This window comes from Lissotriton vulgaris, chromosome 11 (genome assembly GCF_964263255.1).
Source record: "Lissotriton vulgaris chromosome 11, aLisVul1.2, whole genome shotgun sequence".
NCBI lineage: Eukaryota > Metazoa > Chordata > Amphibia > Caudata > Salamandridae > Lissotriton > Lissotriton vulgaris.
Genome location: NC_141699.1, coordinates 362,376,727 through 362,398,003, shown reverse-complemented (window position 1 = coordinate 362,398,003; position 21,277 = coordinate 362,376,727). Strand labels below are relative to the sequence as shown.

At 45.2% G+C, this 21,277-nt stretch overlaps 1 protein-coding gene across 8 annotated transcripts in view; it reads left to right on the top strand.

Moving 5' to 3' along the window:
• KANSL3 (KAT8 regulatory NSL complex subunit 3) overlaps positions 1-21,277 on the top strand; it is a 535,939-nt gene that overhangs the window by 423,792 nt on the left and 90,870 nt on the right. For all 8 annotated transcript variants that reach the window (XM_086943340.1, XM_086943345.1, XM_086943341.1 and 5 more), the window contains one exon: positions 10,788-11,010. In XM_086943340.1, the coding sequence (XP_086799466.1) occupies positions 10,788-11,010 (223 nt within the window). The remainder of the gene's footprint in view (positions 1-10,787; positions 11,011-21,277) is intronic.

Sequence of the window (21,277 nt, the reverse complement as noted above, 5' to 3'; positions counted from 1 at the left end):
GAATTGTGTGGTGTGGATTTATGTGGGTGGACTGTATATATGTGGTGTGTTGTGTAACTGTGTTGTTGAGTTGTAGTGGAATGGTGTTGTGGAGTGGAATAATGTGGTTTGGTGTTGAATTATGTGGTGTGCATTGGAAATGTGTGGAGTTGAATTGTGTGTCATGGAACTGTGTGGACAGCGTTGTGTTTTTGTGACGAAAAAGAACAAATAGTTATGAGCCAAACTCCAGGTCTGTGTGTTTGGGTGTTTAAAAAAAAAAAAAGGGAGAGTTAGGTATTGGTGTTTGTAAAAGTAAATATCTTTGGAGGGGTGCCGGTGCCTAGTACTTGGCTGGGAGCAGAGATTGTTCCCATCTTCAAGAAGGGCTCTCCCCTGCTCCCAGCCAACTACAGGCCTATTAGCCTAATCAACGTCTCACAAAAGATGTTTGCGAGGCTGATTCTGGATCGCCTATTAACATGGATGCTTGATCACTCTGTCCTGAGCCCATATCAGGCTGGGTTCAGGAACAGAGTTTCATCTATAGACCAAGTCTTCCGCCAGGCTCTCATATTTTGGAAAACGGTAAAGTTGGAGGATGGCAGCCTCTACACCGTTTTCGTGGATCTACGGGCGGCTTTCGACCTTGTACCCCGTAAAAAACTCTGGTCTGTCCTCTCAAACTTGGGGGTTCCGCAACACCTACTAAATATAGTTATCCGCCTACATACAGATAACTTTGCACAATAGATTCCCCGTTGACAGGGGGGTAAGACAGGGCTGTGTGCTTGCACCGACCTTGTTTTGCCTCTGTCAACGGGGTAATTGCCCATCTGAATGGGGTGGAAAACAGTGATGCCCCTAAGTTGGCAGGCAGCAGGGTGCCGGCGATTATGTTCGCGGATGACACCCTGCTGCTGTCTAAATCGCCTATGGGAATCCAAAGAGTGCTAGACGGCTTTGAGGCGTTCTGTGGAGAACATGGCCTCGAGATCAATGCACTAAAAACCAAATTTATGGTTTTTAATCCACCATCAAAATCTCGCCCCAACCCGCATATTGGTGCAACCAGGCTAGAAAGGGTCCGAACCTTTGAGTATTTGGGGGTCACCCTAAATGAGAAAATGACATGGGGGCACCATCAAACAAAATCACAACTAAAATTGGCCTAACTGGCGGGGGGAATCATCAGGCTTACAAACAGAAATAAATCCTCCACTAAGCCGATTGGACCGCCGTTAGAGATTTATAGAGTTCAGGCCAGGGGTGCGGTTATGTATGGAGGCGAGCTCTGGGGCCACATGTGTAAGCGCGAACTAGTGGCAACAGGGCATACATTTATCAGGCAGCTACTATTACTACCCCCTAGCACTCCCCTGTTGCCAATGAGGCTTGATTTGGATCTTAAACCCCTTGATGAAGACCTGGGTGTTAGGCCCTTAACCTTTTGGCGCAGGATATGAACTACGCCTCGTTAGTTAATTATAGGTCAGAGTTGCAAGAAATCCTGACCCTCCCAAATGTGGTAAAAATCCCCTGGTTTAATTACATAAGGAATGATCTAGGGCGATTGGGATTAGCCTCCTTATGGTCAGACCCCCTGTCCTCTTGCACCAGAATATCACAGAAGCACTTGGTCACATTGTATTACGACAGCAAACTTGAGGCACATATATTTAATACAGATCCGGGCACCCTGACTGAATCATTTTTAAAGGCTAAGGGCATGTACAAATTTGAACCAGTCTTAGACATTATATTCCCAACCTCCACCAGGAAATTGTACCTACAATGGAGGTATGGCACTTTGCCTGTTCGAGCGTTTACCAGTAAATGGTCTCCCTGAGTCACTGTCCTGGGTGCCAATCAGAGCAAGAAACTGAGTTGCACATACTGTTTTTCTGCCGTGCTTACGCGAGGGCTAGGAGCCACTGGATTGTCCCGGCCTGCAAAAACCTAGGGTTTTCTCACTGTTTGCAGGCGGATAGGGTTTTTAAAACTGACTTATCCGGTATGATTGTTTTTGCCGTGGCAAAATTCTTAGAAAGTATATGGCATGAGAGAAGACATCTACTAATTGAGGACGTCGGATAACTGTCAAAATTTGATTATGCACTGGTTTTATAAATGCCTTTCAGTTGTTGTTTGTAATGAATAACTGTTAAAATGTATCCGTTGGTTTTATAATGCCCTGCAGATGCTTGTTTTTAATGTATTATTCATTATTTTACTGAGCTGTTTTGTATCTTTTATGACAACTTTTTGTCGAAATAAAGATTGCTGAAGAAGAAATATCTTGTGTTATGGACTGGAGTGGATGCATGTGGTGTGGAGTTGAATTATGTGGCATGGTGTGCAGTTGTATTATGTGAATAGTAATTTGGTGCTTTTGACTGGATTGTAATTGTGTGAAATGACATTTTGTGTTGTGGATTGTTATGCAGTGGAGTTTAATTATGTGGTGTGCTGTTGAATTTTGAGGTATGATGTTGAATTCTGTGTTATAAATGTAATATATGTGGTGCGTAGTGAAATTGTTCTGTGGAGTGGAAAAATGTATTTTGGTGTTTATGTAGTGAGGAATGGATTTGTGTGGAGATGAATAGTGTGACATGGATCAGTGTAGTGTTCAGGGAAAATATCTTGAATGGAATTATGTGGCATGGTGTGGAGTGTATTTATGTGGATTGTTATGTGCCATAGAGTGGATTTATGTGGAGTTATTTTTGTGGTATTGAGTAGCATGCAAATAGGTTGAGTTGAATTAGGTGGTGTTGAATGGTATTATGTGGATTGTAATTACGTTGTGTGGTGTGGAATTGTGTAGCTCTGCATGTGTGTTGTGGAGTTGTGTCGATTGTTTTGATTTTTGTGGCGCTGAATGTTGTTGTCTATCTACAGCAGTGCTGACTGAGTACATATAAAAAAAATCCTTCCCTTTAAAAACGGTGAAAACATCATGCAAAAGCTTCAGACAAACAATGTTAACATTCTAACAATTTCTAGAAAGAACGCTACCATGTTTATAGTTCCTGAGTGAGCAGAACTATTTTTTTATTCCAATAAAGGAGGAGTCTTTTTGTACAAACCTGTGGGTTATGGTTGTTTGCTTATAACAAATAACCCAGATGTATTGGTTACATCTAATATGCCCTGTTTACAGGTCTTGAGTTCCCTTTGATTTTGAATGATATTGTAGGCACTTTAGTTATGTTAGGCTAGTAGTGTTGGGATTATCGGGGAAATGTTTGTTAAAACAGAGAATGAAATGGATGATTTCAACAAAAATTCCACGCTGTATCATATTATAGTAACAGAAAAGCAGCACATGTTTCTAGAAAACATTCATAGCCTTTGATTGCTTATCCTTATCTTAGCAGGGCTATCCCCTTCCTGGAGCACCCGTAAGAAAGCTTGCGAGTAGCGTGAAAACTTTGCAATACACTCTACTTAAGAATAACAAAAGACTGGATTTCGCAGAGCAGTGACATTTGCATTTTCTTAAGCTTTGTGTTCTAACAACTGAAATGTGTGCTGAAGAAAACACCACCTTTGCATTAAAGCCTGAAAACTGGATTAAGTGACAGTAAATGAAAGATGCAAGGGGCTGTTATGCACATATAAAATACATAACAAGATTATTTATAAAGTGCCCTCCCTTTTCCCTTGTCTGCAGAGACAGCGCGTTTTGGACACAATGTGTCTTTAATGTATTGCTAAACTGTCTCTGTGGCCATAGGAGGAGGGTGGGAACTTCATAAATAATCTTACAACTAACAGGAAAGATTTTGTTGTTTCACTTTTTAAGAAAAAATTAAAAAGCTTTGTAAAAATGCATTTCATGTCAGTACATGGAATGAATTTTTACATAGCTTTTTCATTTTTACTTAAAAAGTGAAACCGCAATCCTTCCTGTTAGTTTGTTGAGAAAAGAAATCCTGTAGGGTGAACATGTGTTCAGAACGCATGCTGAATGTTTTGTTAAAAGAGAATCCTTATAAAGTGCCCACCCTCCTCCAATGTCCCCAGAGACAGAGTGTTTGGGAGACTGTGGGTCTTTAATGCACTGCTAACCTGCCTCTGCGGATATAGGAGGAGAGAGGGCACTTCATAAATGATCTGGTTCTTTGAAAACTGCCACACAAACGAGTTTTGCAGCCATTCAGATGTTCGAAACAACTTCCACACTGTGGAAGTTGTTTTGAACATCTGAATGGCTGCAAAATCTTTTTTGAGAAAGAAAAGGTGACTGTGGAGAAAACTACATTTAATGTGGGTTTGTCCAAAAAAGTGTTTTTCCAACTTTAATCTTTCTCTGCCCTAATGCATACCCAAACCCTCAGTTTGCAACATGCATTTCAGCAGGACAATTTAAACAAGCAGCAGGAGGGCAGGATGTTGGTGCTAATTAAAGCTGGGTGAGGGTGTCCATGTAAAACTAGCAGCAGATAGCATTGATTAAAGAAGTAGGAGGAAGGAGGAGGGAGCCGAAGAGAGGGAGGGAGCCTCATTCAGTAGTAAATTGTAAACAAGCAGTTGCAGATTTCTGGAAAGCCTGTTGTGTGTGAGATAGGAGAAAGCCATTAAAGAAAATAGTGCCTACATACAGTAAATAAAACATACTGCGTAATACCGCAGTAAAAGGGCCAGTCCTCATGGCAGATTACAAAGAGAGACAAGGGGGTACTAACGAGGGACTACTAAGCCTATTGACAAATCAAAAACCATCATTTATAAAAGTCAGGAAGAGAAGCTAATTGTAAAGCTGGGCGGAGTTTAAGGCATATATACTGAATACTACATTTCTAGAAGAGACCGCGCAAACGCTGCTCCAAGTGAGACCTAGAAAAGGATCTATAGAACCGATTCCATTCCAACATCAAGGATCAGGGGTGTATTTACTCTACTTCCTAATTCCCAGAAAGAACGGTTCGTTAAGGCCAATTTTAGATCTCCGGCCATTAAACCTATACGTAATATCAGAACTCTTCCATATAGTCACACTTCAACCGGTGCTTCCGCTTCTACAACAAGGTGACTTTTATGTTAACACTGGACCTAATGGACACATACTTTCACATTCCTATTCATCCTGCATATCGCAAATACCTCAGATTTGTAAAAGGGCAAAAGCACTGCCAGTTCAAAGTACTCCAATTTGGAGTAAGAACTGAACCCAGAGTATTCACCAAATGCCAAGCAGTAGTAGCAGCACATCTACGAAGACAGCAAATTCTTGTCTTCCCATACCTAGACGATTGGCTTATAAAAGCCAACACAAATCTCAAGTGTTTACAACACACTCAAACTACAATCAACCTTCTACATCAGTTGGGATTTACAATCAATATGCAAAAACCCTGTCTTCAACCCTTACAACTGCAACCCTATCTAGGAGCTATTCTAAACACTCAAATGGCTCTGGCATATCCCAATGTAGCCAGAATACACAATTTTAAAACACTGCTACTAAAGTTCCAAAACAACCAGTATCTCCCAGTCAGAACCTTCATGCAATTACTAGGGATGATGGCGTCATGAATTGCAGTAGTGCCTCATACAAGCCTAAATATGCGTCCTCTACAGGTATGCTTAGCATCTCGGTGGAATCAATCACAGGGTCAGCTAAAAGATCTAGTGTTGGTTGACAGCCGCACACATCGATGTTTGTGATATATGATGAACTGCCTGGGAGGATCACTGCCCCTACTATTTCCATCTTACCACTGATGGAGGATTTTCCTCTTCTTCTGTGGTTGGCCAGTTGACTAGCTTCTCACAGTTATCTGTGCACAAAGTTAGCGATCTGTTACTAGCCACAAAATCAGGGTCCCCGACAGATCCTGTCCCCCCACCATAATACATCTGGCCTCGGATAAGATTAGTACTCTACTAACCCCACTTTTGGAAAATGTTATTAGGACAGGATTCTTCCCTGCCTCCTGCAAGGAAGCCTGTTTTAGACCCATCCTAAAGAAATCCTCGCCTGAACCGTTAGAGGTGAAGAACTATCGACCAATTTCCTGTCTACCCCTGGCGGCTAAAATCCTCGAGAAATCTATTAACCAAGACCTAACTGAGGAAATACACATGCAGCTCGACTGGGGAGGAAGAGCCGTCCTAATCCTACTTGACCTATCAGCTGCGTTTGACACTGTGAATCATCTGGTACTAACGCAACGGCTGAAGGCAATCTATACTACTATTATAAAGAGAGAACTTGCACCTTTTGGCAAGGTAAACTCGGGAACCACAGCGCCAATCCACACACCCAATACATTGTAGTAAACCACAGGGTGTGTAAATGGACATAGGCTGCAAAAAATAAAAATTAAATGTAAATTAAAAAACATAAAGTTTTAAAAAAAAGTTGTCCCCTAAAACAAGCGCCGGCCGCGACGTAGCGCTGACCGCGACCTACACCTGCGTGATGACGCGCGGGGAGGAGCGGGGACGAGGGCCGACGTGAGGCGAGGAGTGACGAGTGGCACGGCGGCCCTGGTAAGGCGAGGCGGGAGGCGGGAGCCGGTCCGCGGTCCGGGCACGGCAATGTCGGGGCGGGCGGGGGCCCGGGAGTGGGGGCCGGAGTTTTGCTGATGTAAGGCGTGAGGCGGGCAGGAGGGCGGGAGGCCCGGCCGGGACTAAAATCTTCAAAATGCAGCCCCAGACCCCTTCTGCCCCGGGCAACCCTGGGGCGGCCTGGAGGCGGCCGGGAGGCAGGCGGGCGGGCAGCGGTACAACCAATGTCGGGGCGGGCGGGGGGCCCGGCCGGGACTACACAAACACTCAAAATGCAGCCCCCAGCCCCCTTCTGCCCCCGGGCAATGCCGGGGCGGGCTGCTAGTAGGAATTAAAGAGGCTGCTCTAACTCTTCTCACCTCGTTCCTTACTGCAAGGAAACAGAGGGTGTGTTGGGATAGCTTTAAATCTGAGAGGTTTTCACTCCCCTGTGGAGTCCCCCAAGGCTCAGCATTCTCGCCAACATTATTTAACATCTATGTTATGCCTCATGCCAAGCTAACCAGGGCTCACTGTTTCTCGTTGGTATCTTATGCCGACGACACTCAGATTGTTATCGCCATTTCTTCGAGTTAAGAAACCGTGGTAGGGAGATTTCATAGCTGTCTTAAGCACATTATGGAGTGGATGCATCAGAATTATCTTAATTTAAACACTGATAAAATGGAGGTCATGGAGTTTGGAAATGGACGTCCAATATGGAACCAATCATGGTGGCCGGCAGAGGCAGGTCATTGCCTGGATTCTATGACAAAAGTGAGGAACTTGGGATTTCTGTTTGCTATCCAATTAAATTTTGCAGGACAGATTAACCTTTTGACATCATCCTGCTTTTTTCTATTAAACATTTTGCGTGAAAGTTTGCCTTTTATTTCATTAGGCCTTAGAAAAATGGTTGTAGTTGTTTAAATTCTCTCTCGAATTGACTACTGTAATGCCCTTTTTTTGGGCTTAGGCAAACGTCACTGGCTAAAACTTCAATCACTGCAAAATGCAGCAGCACAAGTATTGCTCAATATTCCTAAATACCACCACATTTTAGCAGCATTAGGGAGCTTCACGTGCTTCCAGTCAGGCAGCGCATCGAGTTTAAGGCGCTATGCCTGGTGCACAAAGCACTTTATGCTGGAGGGTCGTTGGAACTACAGAAACTTTTTCAGTGGTACACCCCGTCTGAATCTTAGATCTGCCAGTAAAGTCTTAGTCCGGGTACCCAAAATCTATAAGGCTAGATGGGGAGGTAGAAGCTTTTCCTATAGAGCATCCAAGCTCTGGAATTAGCGACCAATCGATATTAGGCTTCAATCTACCAGACCTCTGTTTAGGAAAATGCTTAAAACCTGGTTATTCCCTTCATAGGAATGATACAGTATTTCTCTGTCTTTTTGCTTGTTTCCTGGTTACTCCCGGCGCCAAGACACCTCCGCATTCGTGCGCTCTACAAGTTCTTTACTTACTTACTTTTGCAGTGGTGAACACACAGAATCTATCAAAAGGTCGGGTCTTTATCGACCCTATTCCACAGATCGTGCTCACAACAGATGCATCTCTCACAGAATGGTATGCACATTTACAACATCTAACAGTTCAGGGTCTCTGGACCATCAAACAACAGAACCTTCATATCAACTACCTAGAACTGCGAGCAGTTCAACTGGGTTTGAAAGTATTTCAACCTCAACTGATAGGGAAAGTTGTTCTAGTCCAGAGAGACAATATAACAACAATGCACTATGTACAAAAACAGGGGGACATCTACTCTTTACAACTGTCAAGCCTCTCTCAGACCATTTGGCGTTAGGCCATTCATCACAAGATACAACTCGTAGCAGAACATCTTCCAGGGACTGACAGTGACTTTGCCGATCTGCTCACCAGAATGCTTCAACAAGTCCGCGAGTGAGAACTCCACCCCTCCACCCACAAGTTCTTATTCCATACTCCAAACAATGAGGGTTTCAACAAACAAAATGCCCTGACTTCGTGTCCAGGTTCCCATACCATCTATCCAAAGGCAATGCCCCATGGGTGAACTGGTTAGGTATATTTGCTTATGATTTTCCGCCTCTCCCCTGCTTCTGTTTCTGGTTCGGAAGCTCAGGCAGACATCTCTTACGCTAATTCTAGTGGCTCCCACATGGCTCGTCACCATGGTACACCACACTACTAGACCTGGCAGTAATTTCACATCAGAAGCTTCACCTTTGTTCAAACCTTCTTACACAGAACCATGGAGAAATCAGATATCCAGACCCCAAGGAGCTCAACTTTGCGATTTGGTTGCTGAAGTCATAGAATTTGGATACCTAAACCTACCACCATATTGTATGACAATTCTTAAGGAAGTAAGAAAACCTACCACTAGGGCATGTTATGTAGCAAAGGGGAAAGGTTTCTGATATATTGTAATAAAAACACAATCTACTAGATGCTTCTATACAACATATTCTTTGTTATCTTTTTCAACTACAGCGAGCAGGCTTAGCCTACACATCCATTTGACTACATCTTGCAGTGGTAGCTGCATATCTTCAAAACAGACAACATTTATCCTTATTCAAAGCTCCAGTAATTAAAGCTTTTATGGAAGGCCTTAAAAGAATAATTCCACCCAGGGTACCACCTGCACCTGCTTGGAACCTTAACATTGTTCTCACAAGGCTTATGGGTCGCTCCTTTTGAACCATTACACAACTGCCCATTACAATTTCTTACGTGTAAGGTTTTCTTTCGTCTTGCTATCACTTCACTAAAACGTGTTGGTGAGCTTCATGTATTAACCTTAGAAGAACCTGTCTTTCAACTTCATGGAGCTAGAATGGTTCTTCGTACAATCCCAAAATTCCTTCCAACCAATCAGTTGTTACTTGTTTTTTTTCCCCTCAACCTGATTCAGTTGTAGAAAGGGCTGAGCATACACCTGATGTCAAAAGGGCACTATTGACATCAGACCCGGAGGCTGAGAACGGCCCGGGACCAGGGTTCGATTCCCGACGCGGCAGGGTCGAGGACCAGGGTCAGCGGACTGATAATTCTCGCCTCGGTGCCCACTTTGGGCAGTGATCACACTCGGTAACTCTGGGCATTAAGCTTGCCTCATCGCTACAACGGCCCCCCACAGACGCCGGGGATGCCTGGCTTCACCTTGGAGATACCCAGCATGGGACCATCTCACAGGGAAAGCCAGGACGGGTTCCCCAGCGGTCATTCGCGCCAGGATACTCCGGTAGTAATTGAGCGCGCTACAAAACACCTTACATTTACATTTACATTTACTATTGTATTATATTGATAGGACAAAAGATTTTCGCACAACAAAGTAGCTTTTTGGTGCCTTTGCTCCTCCTCATAAAGGAAATCCTATCTCTAAATTCAATGTTGCCAGATCAATCGTGAAATGTATTCAGACTTGCTATGTTAAAGCTAAAAGAACTTTAACTATACCTCCTAGAGCACATTCTACTTGCAAAATAGGAGCATCTATGGCAATATTCCCATAGCTTACATATGTAAGGCAGCTACATGGTCCTTACCACACACATTTACCAACCATTATTGTGTGGATGTAGTAGCACGTTATCAAGATAATGTATGACATGCAGTGCAAAAAACACTCTTTCAGACAACTGCAACACCCACTGGTTAGCTACCTCTTTGGGTGAATACTGCTATACAGTCTATGCAGAGCATGTTAATTTACAACACATGCCTCGAACAGATCACGTTACTTACCCTGTAAGCATCTGTTCTTGTCATGTAGAGTTGTAGATTCACATGCACCCTCCCTCCTCCCTGGACACCTGTGGTTGTTGCAATTCTTATTACTTAAATTTTATGCACATGGACATCTCTATACTACACTTACTGACTCCATTCTCAGCCTCTTGCGGGGAAAACAATCTAACAATGGAGTTGATGCCCATGCGCACTCACTGAAATGAGGAGTCACCTTAACTTGTGACTAGTAAAGACTTCTGCAAAGAAAAACAACTTGCAAACATCCAGACGGCACACTAGATGGCAGGAGTATACAAAGCATGTGAATCTATAGCTCTACATACCAAGAACAGATACTTACAGGGTAAGTAACATAATCCTTCTTCCTACTGTTTGTTTACAGACCTCCGTTTGAACTGTTGATAATTTTTCTTTCTCCTATTTACCCAGTAGCTTCCTCTACAGCCTCACAGTGCTTACATCTCCCTCCTGCTCCCCCAAATTGCTCTTTTCTACTTGTTGCAAAGCTCTCAGGTGTGCTGATCAAGACTTTTCTGTTTACATTTCAGAACCCGGTGGTTAAGACATCAGTGCCTGCTCATAGCATTGCATCTTTGAGCGCAGGTGCAACAAACATAGTGCGCACCATCCCTGTGGTGACATCAGCATCATCGTTTGTTGCTTCTGGTAGTGGAAAAAACACTGCTATTCACCAGTTGCTGACCAATGGCGGACTTGCCAAGTTGGCAAGCAGTCTGCCCGGGCTTGCACAGATCTCAAGCCAAGGTGGAGGTGAGTAATAAAGGGGTCATTGGGTTTGACTTGAGAGATAGGTTGATACCTGGACAGAGAAGCAGAAGAGATTGAGAGAAGAGTGTGTAGTTTAGCAGAGGAAATCAACTGGGTAGAGAAATAAAGGATTGCCTTCAATCTCCAGCTTGGGGTGAAGGTGAGTTCTACAAAGGGGTTCTAGAGTCTGGTGTGAGTTATGAAGAGAAGATCTATTATACACACTCTTTCTGCACCAGGGGACTGCCTCTTATGGTTCATATTGTATTTGTCTATGGCTTGACGACACCCTAGTACATTCATGGTGCTTACTTGATAGACATATTCATTCTCTTTGATTTTCTATCCCCGGGACACTTGGGTGCCCTGAGAGCCATTTCTAGCAGTCAAATGCACTTATGTTTGCTTAGTGATTTTGTTGTGATCTTTTTACTACTCCAGCATTAGATCTTTTATATATGCCTGAGTCATTCCCTTTCGTCAGGCTGGTTGTCCCTGTTAACTTTAAATACTCGCAAAGAAGTGTTAAAATGGGCATAGGTGCCAAAAAACGTGTTTGGTGCAGTGAGTGCAAAGCTCTGCAACCTCATAGTGGCCACCATAGCTCTTGATTCCTACTGCCTGTTGTGTTTGAGTTTGTCCCTGAGTAAAGCTGTACGCTGATCTCTCAGTGATCTTATCCTGTAACTTTCTTGGTATACCCAGGAATTCAACCAGACATATCTTCTGTTTTTAGTGCATTGTTTGGTAATTTTGTGGAAAAGCTCTAGTTTCTGGGACAAGGAGACCTCTTGTCTGTTACCAACTGTCATCGTGACTGATAGAGACAAACCTATATTTTCAAATCCTACTCTACCTGTGGATAGCAAAAGATCTATACTGATGACCCACATGAGCAATATATTCATTGCTTTTATGCGATGCACAGGGTTTCATGTAGCAACATTTGAAAAAACCTTATCTTCCAGGACTCTGAAGGATAGAGAGAGGAGGTTTGTGCTATATTTATGGGAGGAAAAAAAATACTGACCTTCTAAGGGAGCTGCGCCCTCATTGTGGGATGACTCGATTAAAAGTGTTCCACTGAGCACTTCCACCAAGGCAGCGCAGAAAAAGGAAACCTGGAGTTTCCTCAAAAAACACTCCAGAAAGGGTGAACACCGGTTTGCACAAAAGACTCAGCGAAAATCCAGCTCCCTTTACTCTGTGACAGAACTGCTGGGCTCACCAGTGACATCTCAAGTCATCCTCATCCACGATGAAGAAAAAGCCACAATCAACATAATCTGTGGCACTCCTTTTGTGACTTGTGTTTCAGGTGCCATCGACAACCATCGAGACATCTCCGTTGACTATGACCATATCAATAACCAAACCCTTGTTAGAAATGACAGCTCCTTCGACAAGACCACCCCAAGGATGATTTTCACAAGTGTACTCAATGACCCTAGAAGTAATTTCCTGTTTAGTACATGAGGTCAAAATATGCCTCATAAGGTGAGTTTCAAGTCTTTCCTCACCGTGTGCCAATGCTGGTAATCGTAGAGGTATGCGGGCCTTAATAAACCTCAGCTGCCATAGTTCGTGGCCGTGTAAAAGTCCACAAGGGAGATGCTCTTACTTGACCATGATCTACTTACTACATGGACATAGAAATTCAGTCTTAAACGACCTTGAAAAAGTCTTGTAGATGAAACATGCATCTGCTGAAGAAGAATACAAGTCGAGAATATCTATATGAAAAGCACTCTATTGACTTTTACTCTCGAAATTTCATTGTCTTCAGAGACCTGTCAGGACTTGTCTGTGTGCTTTGGTAACTTTTTCTTCCTTATACTTACTGTGCTGGAACCCTGCTCCACGATTTAACGTGCACCCATGGTGGCAGGGTGTCTTTACCAAGTGTGAGAAAGTGCCCTCTTTCTGGCTTGGTATGCCCCTACATTTTGCTGAATTGCTGATGTTCTTTGACTGAGTGTGCCATGGGCTCCTGCTAATCAGGTACCCAGGGCCTATGTTCTTTCCCCAAAAACTGCATTGAAGCCTAAACCCAATTGGCATCTTTGGTCACATGTCCGCCCCTGGTAAATTGTACCACAGGTACCTATGGCCCTGTGACCAGAGAAGGCTTCTAAGGGCTGCAGCACTTATAGTGCCACCCTTAGAGGCCCTGTACCCTGACACTCACACACTGCTTTTGCAGACTGCGTGTCTTGGTGCAGAACAAAGTGGAGAGTCGACATGGCACACATCCCCGTGTGCCATGCCCACAAACCACTGCCCTGGCATACACCAGTCACCCCTCTAGATGGGTGCCCTAGGGAAGGCAACCATTGGTCCCTGCCCTCTACCTACCTGTAACACCACTAAATTTAGTATTTAGGGGCACCCTTCCTGAAATCCAGCAACAACAAGAAAAGAAGATAAGAAGGACGAAAAGCTGCGCAGGACTAACAAGAGGACAACGCCCACTGGCTTGGCCCCAGCCCTACAGGCCGGTCTCCCCTCAAACCTGCTCCTGCGAAAACCCTGGCGTGTCCAGCAGCCAGAAACCTCACAAACCCCGGAGGACCTGCCTGCCTTCACTTTCCAGGCTGTGTCTCCTGTGAACACCGGACGTGTCTAAACTGCAGCTTCTGGAACCAGCCAGACACCACGAATACAGCCCACTCCTCGCCCGCCGAACTCAAGTGGAAAAACACCACGAGGAGGTCCCCCCGGCGATCCTGACCCGAGATCCGCCGACCCCTGTCCTGACCCAACCCTCCTGACTACACCTGCAGTCTCAATCCAGAGGAACCCCCTAAGCAATCAAGGCAATAAAGAAAATCTGACGTCCCAAGGCACCCCTGCACCCGACGCCCCACGGCCTTGTGTGCCCAAACCAAGGGTGCATAACCAACCCTCAACATTCCAACTTACCCCTCGAAGGGGTGGTCGCACCTGGAAGATCCTCGTCCCCAAGCCTGAAGTGTTTTTGTCCCAGAGGTTCTCCATTGAGAACAACAGGGCACCCGACCTCAAAACAGCACCCTGCACCCGGCCGCCCTAGTGCTGCTGAGGGTGCTCCTTTGGTGCTACTTTGGCCCCCAACTTGCCCAGAGCTAAAACCCAGGAGCTTTGCTCCCACAACCTTGTGTCCTGCTTGCCAGCAGCCACCAACCAGAGACCCCCTATCCTCCATAGGATAACATTGGGCCTCAACACTCTGCACTTGGCCGCCCTTGTGCCGTTGCGGGTGCAATCACAGTGCATCACTGACCCTGGGAGACCTCTGAGTCTAACCCCTGAACCTTAACTCCCACAGTTGTTTACTTACCTGCAAATCGATAACTTGTTTTCCCTCCATAGGATAGCATTGACAAGTTTCCCTCCAAAAAACGACTGTGTGGAGTTTTGAAAACTAAAGATATTCTTTAAAAATCATACAGATAACTAAAACGTGTTTTCTCACGTGTTTGCAGGACATGTCCCAGTGCTGAATCTAGGCATCCAGCACCGAGTTAGAAAAAGTAACGTGACAGTAACTTACCTGCAATTTGTTTACAAAGCCTATTCATTTCAATGTACAGCTTCAAAAAGTTTCTTAGTGTGGAGTTTTGAAATCTGAAAATATTCTTTAAAAATCACACGAATAACAAAAACGGATTTACTCACTTGTTTACAGGAAATGTCCCAGTGCTGAATCTAGGCATCCAGCACTGAGTTAGAAAAAGTAACGTAAAAGTACACGTGCAATTTATTGAAAAGGTCTATTCATTCCAATGTGCTGTATTTGCTACGTGCTGCATACTACTGCTCCCCTGTAAATCAAACTAAGTACAATTCCTATTGCATTTTCTAACTGTTCTGTATCCAGTAACTTATTACTGAAAAGTATTTAATGCTTACCTGTACCCGTATATTTTTTTATACAAAAACAATTGGCCTAGAGTTCAGTTCTTGAGTGTGTGAATTCATTTGCTGACTGAGTGGGTAGATCAAATGCTTAACGCTGTCCTCTGATACTGCTTTACTGCTCTACCAAGATACCACTTTAGAGAGTAAAGTTCTATCTAACTTTAACCTCTTCCTACCTCTTCCTACCTCTGGGGACTCTTGGACTCTATACACACTGTACCTCACTTTGGTGCAGTCTATATAGAGCCAGTTTCTTACATCTAAGGCCTATGTTAGACCTCGGAGAGCTAAATCTATACATTCAGTCGGACCATTTTCATATAGTAACACTCCAACAAGTGCTTCTCCTTCTTCAGCAAGGCGACTTTCTCTCCACTCTGGATTTAAAGGACGCTTACTTTCATATTCCAATACACCCTGCGCCCCACAAATACCTCAGGTTTGTGGTAGCAGGTCAGCACTATTGATAACAAAGTCCTCCTATTCGGAGTAACAACCACACTCAGGGTTTTCACAAAATGCTTGGCAGTAGTCGCAGCCCATCTAAGAAAAACAACATATTCATGTCTTCCCATACTGAGACGACTGGCTCGCTCAACAGCTCTCTATGCCATACGCAAAAAACTGTGCAATTGCTCCACGAGCTAGGATTCACAGTAAATCTGTCCAAATCCCATCTCCAACCATCCACGTCTCAAGCATATCTCGGAGCTACTGTAAACACACAAAAAGCTCTAGCATACCCAACTCCAGCCAGAGTCAGGAATATACAAACCCTGATGTCTCAGTTTGTCTCAGCCCTCCTTACAGCTCGTGTGTTCATGCAGTCACTGGGAATGATGGCGTCTTGCATTTTTATAGACCCCTACATGAGACTTCAGATGCGTCCCCTACAGGAAAGCTTAGCACGTCAGTGGAACCAAGCTCATGGTCAGTTATCATATCTAGTGTTGGTAGACTGCTGCACCCATCGCTCTCTGCAGTGGTGGAACACACAAAACCTTTTAAAAGGGTGGCCCTTCAGCGACCCGGTTCCACACAAAGTACTGACAGCAGACGCAACACTGACAGGTTGGGGAGTGCATCTCCAAACCCACACAAATCAGGGCATTTTGAGCTTGCAGCAGAAACAGCTTCATATAAATCAGCAATTTTTATGGCGCTGAAAGCATTTTAAGTTCAGCTAGTACGCGAGACTGTCCTAATTCGTACAGACAACATGACAGCCATGTACTACATACAAAAACAGGGAGGGACACAGCTAGCACAGACCATCTGGAAATGGGCCATACATCACAAAATATATCTCCTAGCAGAACACCTTCCAGGAGTAGACAATCAGATGGCAGATTTGCTCAGTTATCAGACACAGCAAATCCACGAATGTGAAATACACCCTCAAGTTCTCCTCCCATTCTTCCAAATGTGAGGATTCCCACAGACAGACCTGTTCGCCAGACATCTAAATGCAAAATGCCCAAACTTTGCGTCCAGGTATCCATACCCATTGTCCAAAGGCAATGCACGATGGATGAATTGGTCAGGGATATTTGATTACGCTTTTCCACCTCTCCCACTGATTGCATAATTTGTTCGGAAACACAAACAAGTGTCCCTAACACTAATCCTAGTTGCTCCCACATGGGTACGTCAGACCTGGCTGTTTGACGGATCCTGAGCTCCCTCCCCCTCCCTCCGCCAATTCCTTGAGACCCTCACGGGTGAGTAGCGCACTTTATAAACCCCTTAATTGATTGACTGATTGGTTCACAACCCGATTGAAACTCTGTAGTTCCTCACCAAAAACTACTTCTTACTTGTGATAGATACATCTGCCGTGTGGATTCCTCACCTTGGGAATATCCCCCTGCGTCAGCAACATTCGGAAATTCTTTTGTAGCTTCGCGCCGACGTGGACCCGGACGTCATAGAGGCACGGCATCGCTCGCGACTCCGCTGACGTCATCGACGCCTATAATAGGCCCACACCGGCGTGATGACATCAGTTCCCTTTTTTCCGCGTCGTCGACGCTAACGGTTTTCTGGGATCGTCTGTAACCTTGGCTGTAACTTTGTTACTTGCTATTTGTTTCTAGTCTCTTTGTCTTCATTTTCTTTCAACATGTCCTCGAAGAAGACCGGGTTTAAGGCCTGCGGAGAATGTAATAAGATAATGTCCATCACAGATCCACATGAATGCTGTTTGTGGTGTCTGAGCTCCTACCACGACGTCGAGGACTGCCAATCCTGCAGAAAGATGACTCCAAAGGCCCTCCGGGAAAGAGAAGCAAAATTTCTGGTTGCCAAGTTTAAAGAAGGAAAAGAAAAGAAGAAATCAAGATCGCGGACTCGACGCTCGAAGTCAAGGTATCGCTCGAGGTCGCGATCGGATTCGTCCTCAGCCCATGCTTCAAGGTCTTCGAGGAAGAAGCATAAAAAGAGAACCCATGAATCCCGACATCGATCGAGAAAGGAGTCGGGTTCCAAGCCGAAGTCGCAGGTGAAGCTGGTCGAGAAGGTGGTGGTTTCTTCGGCTTCGGAGGAACAGGATGCCGAGGCTGAGGCGTCGCATGCGAATTCACCGAGTTCGCCGAAGCAGAAAGCTGTTCCATCTCCGGACCCATCCCATCCTTCAGGTTGGGAGGATGAAGGTAAGGAGAAGGTGTTTGGAGAGGGAGAGGCTCCGTTGCCCGAAGGTCTGTCGACTCCGGTGCACCAGCCTGAAGAGGAGGTCGACGCCGCTTCGACTCCGCGCCCTCGAGATCCGCGTGGGGGTTCGTATCTAGCCTTCCCAGGTCAAGGTCAGGATCCTTCGCATTTCCTGAATGCGATGTTTGGAATTTATTCAAGGGCTATGTATCCCTCTGGGGCTCCTGCTGGTCCCATGGGTCCGTTGGCATATGGTCTGGGTGTTCCTCAATCCTATGCACCTGCGCCCTTTATGCCCTTTATGCCGGCTCCGACGCCGCATTGGCATTATCCGAATCCGGCGAGGCCTTCGACTCCAAAGCCTTCGACGCCGAGGTCGGCATCTCCGATTCCGTCGACGCCAGTCCCATCAACTTTGAAGCCGAACCCTGAACGACATCGTGGATGTCTTCTTCGTCCGACGTTGGGTTCGACACCGGCTCCGTCGGAGTCGATTGCGGATCCGTCGGCTTCGAATGTGAAGCAAAGATCAAGGCCTGAGGCCCAGAGGTTGATGGAGGAGGAAAGATATCGTGAGGAAAATCTGGAGGAAGGCGAACTACAGGATTCTGAGGATTCTTTTGAGGACCTTTCTGTGGCTAGTGGCCTGGAACTCCTCGGCGCGATGACATTGGACATCCAGAACCCCCGGTGAAACCATACGCTTGGCCTCTCTCAGATAATTCCTCGGCTCGAGGCGTGTCCAGTATTCTGATGCATCTAAACGTCCGTTCTCTATTAGGGTAAACAAAATGGCATTCAGAGGGAACTATATAATATCGAAACAGCCACTATACTGTTTAAGCGGTCAACATTTATCAGTCAGCTACCGCCCAATACTCGTCCAATACACAAGCTCGGCGATCAGAACTACTTCACCCCTGGAATATCATCGCTTTCTATATTCAGTCATTCACGAAGGCATCAATTATAACTAATAAGTGGTGTATATCTACGGTCAATCCTCTAATACCTCTATAAATGGATCTTTCATCTCTAAAATAACAACAAAAATACTAAGAAGAGTAGCAAGCCAGGTACAGATATCTACCTTACCTTTGTGATGAACAAGCAAGAGAATTTCCTTTAAATAAGAGTATACCTTCTGTCTTTTGTTATGTTTCTGTCCTAAAGCAAATGACGGACTCCTGAAGAAGGCAAATGCCGAAACGCGCGTAGAGTCTCCACCCACCGCTTTGCTAACTCCACTAGCCCTTTCTACCATCTTAGTCATTTGTACTGTTTGTTTTTTTTTGTGTGTTCAAATTCTTATTGTCTTTTCATATGCTTTTGTTTATATGTTAATAATTTCTTGAAATCATAACATGTATGTCAATGATGTTTTAAATACGTATATGTATCTTTTATAAATAAGATTCTTATCAAAAAATTGAAGAAAATATTTAAATAAACTACACACTTTTTGAATGTAATCATTGGGGTTTTTTGCTTCATCAATTTGGTGTACATGTCACTTCCAATAGCTAATTAGCTTCTTAGTCTCCTTGGGTTTTTTGACTTAATTAATTAGCTCACTACCATATGTTCTTCTAAAATATTGTCTTTTTTTACTCCCTACCGGTAGTGAATGCATCAGCTAGTAGGGGTCCCCCTTTTTTTCCAAAATAGTGGCCTGGAACTGACACCTGATTGGGACCTTGCTTCGGTTTCTGATGAACCCTCAAGGGATGTGACGCCTTATGTAGTGATAAAGAAGGCTGCAAGCTTGTTGAACATTGCTCTACCAACTGCAGAATTTAAATCTAATCTGCTCAAGGAGGTCCTTCATTCTCCTTCTTCAGTGACTGAACCGTTGCTGCCTTTTAATGATGCCTTAAAGGATCCATTTTTGGAGATTTGGAAAAAACCTGTATCGGCTCCTGCTGTATCTAGGGCTGTAGCTAGGAGGTATAGGACAGCTCCTGAAGACCCGGAGTTTTTAACCTCTCATCCTCTACCAGAGAGTTTGGTGGTGCAGGCTGCATGTTCCAAAAGATCTACGGGTGCATTTCCGCAGTTCCCAGCGGAAAAGGAGTCGAGGAAGCAGGATCAGGCTGCTAAGAAGGTTTTTTCTTCTGCCAGTATGGCTTTGAAATCCACGAATGCTACCTGCTTGATGGGGTGTTATATCCACGCTCGCTCTTATGGACACTGTGAAGCAGTTGGTGCCCAAGGTGCCTGAGGAGAGTAGGAAAGACTTCCAAGAGGTAATCTCTGATACTCAAGCTGCAGCAAGGCAGGTTATTCTAAGTGGATTGGACACGGCAGACTCTGTGGCTAGGGTCATGGGTTCTTCCGTAGCTTCAAGAAGAGCTGCATGGCTGAAGTCAAGTGAGTTTTCCACAGATGTCCAGGCGGCATTGATGGATCTTCCATTTGACGGGTCTGGATTGTTTGGGAAAAAAGCGGACACTGCCTTGGAACGCTTTAAAGACAGCAGGGCGACTGCGAAGTCGTTGGGCCTTCAGACCAGGGGCACTTTTGGTAGGCGTTCAAGAGGATTATGCAGATCTTCTTTTCGAGCCTATAAGTCAACCCAGCAGCAGCCGCAGCAGCAGCAAAACACGTTGTATAGATCTTATAGAGGCAAGCAGAGGTCCCGGGCTCGGGCCGTAACGCTTCCTCATCTTCCTCCTCTTCCCCTTCCCAGCCCCCAGCCTCCGCAGCAAAGCAGCCCTAGATCCGCCATTCCGGTTCATGTGGGCCCAGTGGGGGGTCCGGCTTACCCATTTTCTTAGAGATTGGGAATTTATAACTTCGGATCTTTGGGTTCTCAATCTTGTAGAGAATGGGTATGCTCTTCCCTTTCGGGAGTTTCCCCCAAATTATCCTCCTTGCCAAGGTTATTGTTCGGAGGACCACCTGCTTCTCCTGCAGGAAGAAGTCCTGGCACTGTTTCGAAAAGGTGCGATAGAGGTGGTTCCGGAGCAGGAGAGGGGTCAGGGATGCTACTCCCGGTATTTCCTGATCCCCAAGAAGGATAACAGGTTTCGGCCGATTCTGGATCTCAGGATCTTGAACCTTTACCTGAAACAGGAGAAGTTCAAGATGCTCACCCTTGCTCAGGTTCTTCAAGCGCTGCTGGAAGAAGACTGGATGGTGTCTCTCCACTTGCAGGATGCGTATTTTCATATCCCAATCCTGAAGTCGCACAGAAAGTATCTCCGTTTCACGGTTGGGTCGCAACACTACCAGTTTGCGGTCCTTCTGTTTGGTCTTACTACTGTGCCTCGAGTCTTCAACAAGGTGATGGCTGTGGTGGCAGCACATCTCAGAAGGTCAGGGATATCTGTATTCCCGTATCTGGACGACTGGCTGATCAAAGCGGAGTCTCCGGAGAAAGTGCTCCATCATCTGACTTGGTGTGGAGAGAAGTCTATAGATCCTTTGAGAGCCCATTTATCTGATGTTCTTCAGTTTGCTCTTTCTCTGGCGCAACAGGGGCTTGCTGTTGCCACAGTGAAGGGCTATCTTTCTGCGCTGTCGGCATTTCTCTGCATGCCTGACCAGCCGTCTCTTTTTAAGTCTCCTGTTGTTCTTAGGTTTTTGAAGGGCCTCACAAATAAGTTCCCTCCTGCTCCTTTCATTGTGCCTCAGTGGGACTTAAATCTTGTCTTGACCTTTTTGATGGGTGCTCCCTTTGAGCCTCTTCACAAATGTCCTATGAGGCTTTTGACCCTTA